At 40.3% G+C, this 10,568-nt stretch overlaps 1 protein-coding gene across 1 annotated transcript; it reads left to right on the forward strand.

Moving 5' to 3' along the window:
* The first annotated feature begins 2,475 nt into the window (after positions 1 to 2,475).
* LOC113058982 (piggyBac transposable element-derived protein 4-like) lies at positions 2,476 to 4,383 on the forward strand. Its single transcript, XM_026227223.1, has 2 exons — positions 2,476 to 3,753; positions 3,871 to 4,383. The coding sequence occupies exons 1-2, from the start codon at positions 3,191 to 3,193 to the stop codon at positions 4,298 to 4,300; spliced, it is 993 nt and encodes a 330-aa protein (XP_026083008.1). The 5' UTR covers positions 2,476 to 3,190; the 3' UTR covers positions 4,301 to 4,383.
* Positions 4,384 to 10,568: the final 6,185 nt, after the last annotated feature.

Genomic DNA, 10,568 nt, shown 5'->3' on the forward strand with positions numbered 1-10,568 from the left:
TGCTGTGGTGCTGGGCTGGCGGCCATCTTGTACTGTGGCTCTAAACTGACGACCATCTTGTGCTGTGGTGCTAGGCTGGCGGCCATCCTGGGCTGTGGCGCTAGGCTGGTGGCCATCTTGGGTTGTGGCGCTGGGTTAGCGGCCATCTTGGGCTGTGGCGCTAGACTGGTGACCATTTTGGGCTGTGGCGCTAGGCTGGCGGCCATCTTGTACTGTGGCGCTGAACTGGTGGCCATCTTGTACTGTAGCGCTGGGTTAGCGGCCATCTTGTGCTGTGGCGCTAGGCTAGCGGCCATCTGTGACCGCTTGCTCAAGAGCGACCTCCCCTGGTCCCCCGGAACACCACTAGGCGAGAGCCCTCAAAACCATTTCTCTCCCTTTTGCTGGCTGGGGAGGAAATGGTAGTAGACATACTGCTGGATCCAATTGGATGGAGTCCTTCTGTGACGGTTGGGTTTAGGAGAAACACATGGAGAGGGTAGGATCCAAATGCAAGTATGGTTTATTGTAAAAAAGGTTAAATACAAAATAAACAGTCATGAGAGACAAACCAAACCAAAACAAAAGAGGAAACCGGATGAAACGGGAACTCAGAGGAAGCGAGAAGGTAAGGGGAAGTCTCGGGAGACGAGAACAATTCACACATAGGGTAAGGACTCCATACAGATGACAGAGAAAGACAGCTATACATAGGGAGACTAATGACAAAGGATTGTCAGGACCTGTGCGATTTAATTGGAGTGCAATTACTGTGAAGACAGAACCAGACTAGAGGAATTAAAGTGCCTATGGTGAAGTGCCTAAGGAGAAGTGAGCTCATAGGGAACACCCAGGAAAACAGAGACTGACAGCGTGACAGACTTAGGTAAGCACTATTTTATGTATATTAAGTAAAAGTATTTAGATTTGGATTAAGGGTATAGAGTTTTCTTTATTTACTTATAATATGTTCATTTTGTACAGTATTGCAGGGGCCTTTGAGTTTTGGATAAGGTAATTGAAGTTATAAGTGTATTAAGAAAAAAAAAGTAACAATATAAGATAAGCTTGTGTGTTTTTGTACCAAAGATATATTTTCCTTACTTAAATCGAGCATCGCGTTATTTCAGTCAGGTCATGTTAGTCATGCTTGCATCAGCTGACAGTCAGCTGTTCCTGACGTCTAGCAATCCAGTCTTGACACCCATCACCTGTGGTCTATTTAAATTCCCATTATTCAGTGTCTCTCCATCGCATTGCTGCTTGCAATTAACTCCCTCCTCCAACCCCAACTCCATCAACTAAACCTGTAATCTGATCTAACTTATTTCTTTACAGTGTCTTCATTGGAAGCAGTCTCTATGACATTTTGTTAACAACTCATGTAATTGTGAATTGTAATTATGTATGCTTATAATGGTTCTGTTCTGTACCCCAGGGGGGTTTGTCTTGCTGCTCTCCCTGCTCTGTCCAAGCATGGCTGCATGGACAGGCATGTGGAGTGTTGCCCAGAACATAACCATACCGCCAACGCTAACTGTATGCAATTATAATTGTCATTAAATATACTTGACGGAAGTGGTCCTGATTGAACTTATTTTAAATGTATGTACTTGTTCAGTGCAAAGTATTTGTGTAGCTTATGTTTGCTAAGTTTACTATAAATCTGTATCGGTATTTATCTGTATGTTTTATAGCTATTTTAAATCTTAAATTCATAGTATTTTTATTTATTTATTTGATATTCGTTTAACCAACTTGCTTTATGGTGATATGGCATATCAGTGATATATGTTGGGTCCCTGCTATTATAACAGCAACATTCACAAATGCCCAGTGAACCCAGTGTGCCTGTAGCTTTCTCTATTTCAGTTTTATCACGTGATAGAAAGTCTAAGGCCATCCCAAACCGAAGGGCAAACTCATCTAATCTGCGGCCTATTATGCATCAAACTAAGATTAATTTAAAGTCACAAAGCACTGCCATCAAGTTAGCACTTTTAAACATTCGCTCACTAAAAAATATATCATTTCTAATCAATGACTTTATAACTACAAACAATCTGGATTTTATGTTTCTTTTCTGAAACATGGCTAGAAGACATTTGCATTGCAACAATCCTAAATGAAGCAGCCCCTCCTAACTTCACTTAACATGTGTCTGCAGTAGAGGCCGTGCACTGATTCGGGTACCCGCGGGTAAAAAATCACAACTGCGTGAACGGCTGCATGAGTCATTAGTTAACAGACGTAAAAGATCAGCCAGCTGTTTTTTTCCATTGTTTTTGTTTTCCGTATATATATATATATATATATATATATATATATATATATATATATATATATATATATATATATATATAATATATCATCAAGAGCTGCCTATTTAAGCACAGCAAACGAACACAGAGGTGAGAGATGTCTCCACGAGAGTCGACTGATCCTAACTATCTGTCTTGCTTTCCGAGAGCAGTGTGTGACCACCAGCCCCACCACACACGGGAGACCAAAAAGGATCCACACCGCCTTCTGCCACTCTATTTATTAATAAAATCCACCCTTCGGGGAAATCACCTCTGCTTACTCGTCGTGTCCTTCTTCACCCCGCCACACTGGTGGAGAATACGGGCAGGACAGTGAAGAAGACACCGACGACCCCTTCCCAAGCGGTGTTTCCCCAGCTGGACTTGTTTGATTGTTTTTTTTTTTTTGGTGTTTCTTTTGTCACATCCCCTGTTGGCTCACGTGTCTTCTCTGGTTTCCCCAAGTGGCGCTCCTCCACCGGCGACAGTTGTTCCACCTCTTCATGCCACCAGTGATGCTGCAGACAATTGTAAGAAACACAAATGTCTTTGGGGCTAAGTTACAAAAAGGCCAAAAAGCGTGAAAGGATATTTCTTTGAAAGACTTATATGCGTATCTGACACTTGTCATATTCATGGATCTGGTGAAATTGCGTTCACTGTTGGATTACTGGAGGAAATCCAACATATTCGCACATCGCTTTCCTGCACACGTAATGTCTGCAAGGAAATTCTATTCCATCTCCTCTCTACTGCATCTCAGTGATCCTGAAGTGGATGCTGAAAACCTAAAAAAAAGGAACCGCTGCCTATGACCACCTATGCAAGATCAAGCCCATGTATCAACAGCTGAGAGATGCATGTAAAAACTATTTTCATCCTTCCAGAACATTGCTATTGATGAGAGGATGGTTGCAACAAAGGCCAGAAATGGCCTAAAACAATATATGAAAGGCAAGCCTACAAAGTGGGGATATAAACTCTTTGTGCTGGCCGACTCGCTCTGTGCATACACGTGGGACTTTTTTATCTATGAGGGTAAATCCCCAGCAGCACTGATCCCACTGGACAAAGGACTGAGCTATGAGTCTGTCATGGCACTTGTTGATGTGCAGATGTTGGGAACTGGCTATAAACTGTTCGTCAATAACTTTTACACAAGTCCAGAATTGTTTAGAGATCTACTAAAGAAAAACATCTGGGCTTGTGGAACTATTCGGTCCAACAGGATAGGCTACCCTAAAAGCACCATTGACAAGCTTCCGAAAAAAGCAGCTCGAGGCACTCATCGCTGGCTAAGAGAAGGGAACCTGCTATTTGTTGAATGGAAGGATACAAGGGAGGTCCAAATGTGCTCCACCATTTACAGTGGCAGTGACATTGGGACTGTGCAGAGGAAGGTGAAAGGTGGCAAGGGACAGTGGTCAACCATGGATGTACCTGTTCCACACTGTGTTCTAGAATACAACAGGTTGGTAGAAAGTATTCAGTCATATACATTTTGCTTCTTTTTATTTCTCAAATACAGATCCCCAGGTGTAATTCTGACCTTTTCATTCTAAAATGTAAAATTTTTATTTCTTTTTAGGTGCATGGGTGGAGTCGATGTATCGGAGGCACTCATCAGCTACTACACAGTCTTGCACAAGACAAAAAAGTGGTCCCATACCTTTTTCTACCACTTTGTGGACATAGCCATCGTAAATGCTTTCCTCATACATCGAAATGGCTTGTACAAAAAATCAGAAGCCCATGACACAAAAGGAGTTCAGAGAAAACTAATTGAGGAACTTCCTGGATTAGTGCTTCCTGACTTTACTTCATCTCCTCCATCCCCTCCTCAGAATACTGACTACTTACCTGAGTACTTTGCTGCAGACAGCACCAAAGGAAGGCGACAATGCAGGGTTTTTGCACAAAAAACACTGTATTTTGCCCGAGTTGCTCAGTGGCAATATGCTTTCAGCCGAAGCGTAACTGTTTCTCTGCTTGGCATAAGCAGCACTGACCTTTTATAACCAATTACTAACATTTCTAACTAATATTTTAGTACTTTTCTGAGTGTGCTTTTCTTTTCTCTCCTTATGCACTAGACACTTTTCTAATAAAACACTCCCTCTTACAAGAAAAAGTCTCTTACATCTATTTTGCATTTGTATATTTATGTCAGATTTTAATACCCAACAATACAATACTTTTGTTTGATTGTAATACTTCAGAATTATTCTTATTGTATTTTTCTTGTGCCCTAATAAATCCCTTATAGAATCACTTAACAATTTCAAGGAGTCAGTTTATTACTTTTTTATATTGTATTTATTATTTATATAATATGTTTTGAAAAACTATGCAGTGGTATGTATTATGACTGAAATTGTTTGTAGAATCCTTCAGCATATTTTGCCATCGTTTTTTCTCAAATCGGGGGAAGGAGAAAAAAAATAGACAAAGTCTCAGAAAAATGGTTGTAGAAATTTCATTTCTCATGGTAGCTTCTTCAGATTTTAAATATAAATTCATGAGGACGTAGCACTATCTGATCACTTCTGTATTTTCTTTGATATATTGAGCTATATATTGATATATTGAACTAGCCACAGCTAGACAGAATTTCTTCTCATATCTTATAAACAGTAACTTAAACAACACTCTCAGACAGCAAATACAATGAGTTTGCTTCCTTCTTTTCTGAGAAGATCATCAATATCAGGAAGGATATTAGCATATCATCAAGTAATACAGAGAGGTCAGACAGATTCGGCCACAATATCAAAATGATACTATGTCTATTTTTGAAGCAATTGATAGCAACATTTTTTAAGAAATAGTGCAGCACCTAAAATCGTCAACCTGCTATCTTGACTCACTTGCCACATCTTTTTTAAGTGTGCTTAACTGCTTAGAAGCAGATCTTTTAGAAGTCGTGAACACCTCACTTCTTTCTTGGACATTTCCAAACTCCCTAAAATCTGCAGTTGTTAAGCCCCTCCTGAAAAAGAGCAATCTTGATAACACCATTCTGAGCAATTTAAGACCAATATCTAAGCAAAATTATAGAAAAGGTAGTTTTTAATCAGCTGAACAAATGGATCCCTGGACAATTTTCAATCTGGTTTTCGACCGCATCACAGCACAAAGACAGCACTCATTAAGACAGATAATAAATGATATTCGCTTAAATTGTGACTCTGGCAAAGTATCGGTGCTGGTATTGCTAGATCTCAGTGCTGCATTTGACACTGTCGATCATAACATACTTCTACAGAGACTGGAAAACTGGGTCTGGCTTTCTGGGATGTTACTCAAATGGTTATACTTAGAAGGGAGAGGCCATTATGTGAGTCTAGGAGAGCATAAGTTTAAGTGGACGTCAATGACATGTGGAGTCCCACAAGGCTCAATTGTTGCACCGCTCTTGTTAAGCCTGTATATGCTTCCAATGAGTCAAAGAACCAAATTGCCTATCACAGCTATGCTGATGATACCCAGATTTACCTAGCCTTATCTCCAAATGACTACAGCCCCAGTGACTCCCTCTGCCAATGCATTGATGAAATTAATAGTTGGATGTGCCAGAACTTTCTTCAGTTAAACAAGAAAAAAAAAGAGAAGTCATTGCATTTGGAAACAAAGATTAAGTTTTCAAGATGAATGCATATCTTGACTCTAGGGGTCAAACAACCAAAGACAGACCTTAGTCATGTCAAAGCAGTAACTAAATCAGCATACTATCATTTAAAAAACATTGCAAGAATTAGAGGTTTTGTTTCCAGCCAAGACTTGGAGAACCTTGTTCATGCCTTTATCACAAGCAGGGTGGACTATTGTAATGGGCTTCTTACTGGCCTTCCCACAAAGACCATTAGAGAGCTGCAGCTCATCCAGAACGCTGCAGGATTCTGACTAGAACCAGAAAATCTGAGCATATCACACCAGTCCTCAGGTCCTTACACTGGCTTCCAGTTACATTTAGGATTGATTTTAAGGGTGTACTCACACTAGGCACGGTTGCCATGAACCGGGCCCAAGTACGATTGTCCCCCCTCCCCACTCCCCCTCTGGCCTGCACTCACATATAGGGTTTCAGCATTCGTGCTGGAGCACGCTTACATCATTATTGTGCGACGGTTTCGGGATAAACAGGAAGAGCTGCGCTCTTTCAACACAATGGAGTCCATCGCTCTGTTTTCTTTGTGGATAATTTTGTGTCATTTGGTCCACGGTGGTCCACAGCCCTCTCACAGCCTGTTGTTAAACAGATGTGTCGCCTTAGTGGCGCGAAAATTTTCACGTAATCGTGCTGCTCGTATGAGGATGTTTGCAAGGTACCAGCTGAAGTGCAGAAAGGACTTTGCAGTTTTGAGTTTTTATGCGTTTTGTCCAGCTGTTCTTGTATGCTCTCATCTGCCCAAATTTCCAACAAGCATTGCACCTCTGCCGTAGACCAAAGCGACCCTTTCCCCGCCATGTTGGTTTTGGAGCACCGCAAAACCGTGACGCAACGCGTCCTTTTCCATGCTCCAGCATGGTTAGCGCTCACACTGCATGCGAACCGCGCCCGAGTCCAACTGAACCGTGCTCTGGCCCACCTCTTCCAAGCTGGCCAGGGCCGGCTAATCGAGCCGCGCCCGGGCACGGTTCGGAGCACTCACACTAGTCAAACGAACCGCGCTTTGGTGGTCAAACGCACATGGGCACGGTTCAAACTGGCTAGTGTGAGTACAACCTAAAGTACTTTTACTCGTATATAAGTCACTAATGACCTAGGACCGAAATATATTGCAGATATGCTCACTGAATATAAACCTACCAGACCACTCAGATCACTAGGATTGAGTCCGTAAGAAATACCATGGGTTCACACAAAAACAGGGAAGTCTGCCTCTAGTTACTATGCCGCCCGCAGTTGGAATCAGCTTCCAGAAGAGATCAGGTGTGCTAAAACATTAGTCACATTTAAATCTAAACTTTAAACTCATCTGTTTAGCTGTGCATTTATTGAATGAGCACTTTGCAATGTCCAAACTGATTGCACTATATTGTCACTGTTTTCTTTTTATGTAAAAACATTTTCGAACTGTTTTTCATTTTAATTAAGTACAATTTTTAATCATTTTAAAAGTTTTTAAAATTGCTTGTTTTACTTTTTGTAATAATAAAACCTTCCTAATCATCGGGAAGAAGGAGGCAGGAACCGGCGGACAATCAAAATGAAACTTTAATTACAAAATAAATACAAAACAGCGCATTAGCCCCTCACGGATGACTGATGTGCACAAATAAAAATCAGGCCTGGTCCTCTCTCGTCCTTTACTGTCGTCGCTCCAGTCTTACATGTATATCCTTCCATCTCCTCTGTGGGACTCGAGACCGGTGGTGGGTCGCTGGTGTCGCTCATTTCCCAATCACTCCACCGGCCTCGCTCGTTCCCACATCCCTCGGCCCCGCACCACTCGTCACACTTTTATTTATTATTTTTCTTCATGATTATTTTCTTTTCTTTTATGTAAACCACTTTGAATTACCATTGTGTACGAAATGTGCTATATAAATAAACTTGCCTTGCCTGTAAATGAAATGAGTTGATTTTGGCTTGTGATTTAAAACTAAACAGGAAATTGGAAGTTTAACTAAAAGTTTAGTTTCCCCCATCATTTAGCACAATCAACCTGTACAGCAAGACCTCCAAGCTTCTCCTGCCAGTTTCATCGGTGGTCAAGGAGTTTAAAGCTGCCAAGGCTAGGGCCAGTACACTCCTCTCATCTGAAGATGGGAAAGTAAGACAAGCAAGACCATCAAATGCGGTAGAAAGAGGAAGCCCCAGCAAGGCGTGATGGAAGCAGAATCCCAAGATGTGTATATTTGTGAGGAGTACGTAAAGCCAATTACTGAGAAATACATGAAAAAGTCAACTAAAAGCATACTTCCTTAATTTTAGTTTAAAGGAAAAATACTAATAGCTCACTTGAATAAACCTCTTTTTTTGTAAGGGATACTATCATAAAGCAAGCAAGTTGGTTAAACGAATATCAAATAAATAAAAACGGAGTCTGTTTGGGCTGTCTCCCTCAGCTAGGGGTGGGTGATATAATAAAAATCTAACAAATCATTTTTTTTTCAAGCTGTTTGAGTATCACAGCCAAACTAATTCCCCTATTATAAAGCCTTTTAAGGTAACAAAATATTTATATTTAGGCAAAAGTGCATGGGTAAAGATAAAAAATCTTTAATTGTTTTTTAATTGTTATTAAAAATGTATAACAAAGATACAACACTAAAATAAAACACTATATACACTGATTCATATTAAAGCAACTGAAATAAAGTTTTTCAGTCAGGATAACTGAGTGATTTTTCTCTGTGTTTGGTGTTTTATTAACATTAAAGGGGGGGGGGGGGGGTGAAATGCTATTTCATGAATACTGAGTTTTTTACACTGTTAAAGAGTTGGATTCCCATGCTAAACAAGGAAAAGTTTCATGGAAACTTTCAAGGAAAATTAAGTTTTACGTTTGAAGGAGTATTATTGTTCCAAAAATACTCCTTCCAGTTTGTCACAAGTTTTGGAAAGTTTTTTTCGAGTATGGCTCTCTGTGACGTTAGATGGAGCGGAATTTTCTTATATGGGTCCTAAGCACCGCTAAGCAAATATATACAGTTTCAGTACATACCACATAAAAACATCTTTGCTGATGCTGCTCCTGTTAAAGTTCACCCACTGGATCTGATTCTGGATCATAAATATACGCTGAATCTGACTGTTAGCCATGGTTTGTTTTGGATGTGTTTTTCCTCACGGTAATGTCACAGCTTGCAAACTCTCTCAACGCAAAAGCCTACTGGCGCTCATGATTCTTTAGCTCCGCCCACACGTCACGCCTCCAGCCGGTTGTGTTTTTCCAGGAAAAATCGGTACAGACTATCTTTCTCTTATGAATATAATAAAACTAAAGACTTTTTGGAGTTATGAAGGATGCAGTACTACTCTATAGGTACTCAAGATTAACAGGATATTGAGTGAAAACGAGCATTTCACCCCCCCTTTAAAGGAATAATTCACCCAAAAACTTAAGTAGTGAAAAAAAAAAAACTGAATGAGTTTCCTCCTTCTGCTAAAAATAAACTTTATTTTGAAGAAGGTGGAAAACCAAACAGTTGCAGGTTCACAGTGACTTCCAGAGTATTTCCCCCCTACTATCAAAGTTAATGTGGACCAGCAACTGTTTGGTTATCTGTTTGGTGTTCAGCACAAGAAAGAAGTTAATATAGGTTTTGGACAACATGCGAGTGTATAAACAATACAATTTTAGGGTGACCTATCCCTTTAATTCACATGGCAGCATGTTATGGAGCCAAAAGAGTCTCAATAAAGATAAATGCACACACTACATTCACATATGCACACATAGGATTCATACATGCACACACATAATCCATAAATACACACACAGGATACACAAATGCGCACAAATTTCACAAATGCACACACAAAATTTAAAAAGCACAGAAGATTCACAAATGCATACAAAATTCAGAAATGCACACAAAATTCAGAAATACACACACAATTCAGAAATGCAAACAACGTTTACAAATGCACTCAAGATTCACAAATGCACAGGACAAGATTCAGAAATGTATTTCTGATGCACACACACATATATCTTGATTTACAAACTGCTTGCGGTCTGTGATCTTCATTGCACACACAAATGCCTTTTTTCTTAAACAGGGAATCATCTGCAACCAATCAGATATCTCCCTTGTTTTAGCCAATCACAAGAATGCACTCCACGTGGGGGATTGTTTACTTATAAGCCAATCTGCGAACAACTCACTTTCCTCACACAGCGAACGACTCACTTTCCTCACGCAGCGAAAGTGAGCGAACGTTTCACTTTCCTCAAGCAGCGATCAACTCACGCCGCCTTCACACTGGCAGTTGAAATCAGCTCCGTAATATGCAAAACTCCCCCAGTGGACGTCGTACTACACAGCTGAAAAGCTTCGGAAGCGAGTAGAACAAAAATGGCGGAGATATTAGAACGATTGATATTGTCTGTATCTGAATGTGCATGTCAGGTCAGCTAGATGTGATATAGTGGTATATAGGGCTGCAACAACCCTGCACTCAAGCAAGAGAGACCGAGTGTGTCTGAGAGCGGGGAGGCACAATATTTAATTATTAATTATAATTGTATTAACTGCCCTTATAATGTTAGAAAATCATGAAAATAAAAAAATGACATGACAACTTATCATTATAAAATCATTATTTATTTTATT

This window comes from Carassius auratus, chromosome 40 (assembly GCF_003368295.1).
Source record: "Carassius auratus strain Wakin chromosome 40, ASM336829v1, whole genome shotgun sequence".
Lineage (NCBI taxonomy): Eukaryota > Metazoa > Chordata > Actinopteri > Cypriniformes > Cyprinidae > Carassius > Carassius auratus.

What these genes read in the sequence shown, in the direction of transcription:
- LOC113058982 (XM_026227223.1), top strand. Translation starts at nt 3,191, where the DNA reads ATGGTTGCAACAAAGGCCAGAAATGGCCTAAAACAATATATGAAAGGC. An exon ending in TGTGTTCTAGAATACAACAG is followed by an intron (nt 3,754 to 3,870) that starts GTTGGTAGAAAG and finishes ATTTCTTTTTAG; the next exon opens with GTGCATGGGTGGAGTCGATG.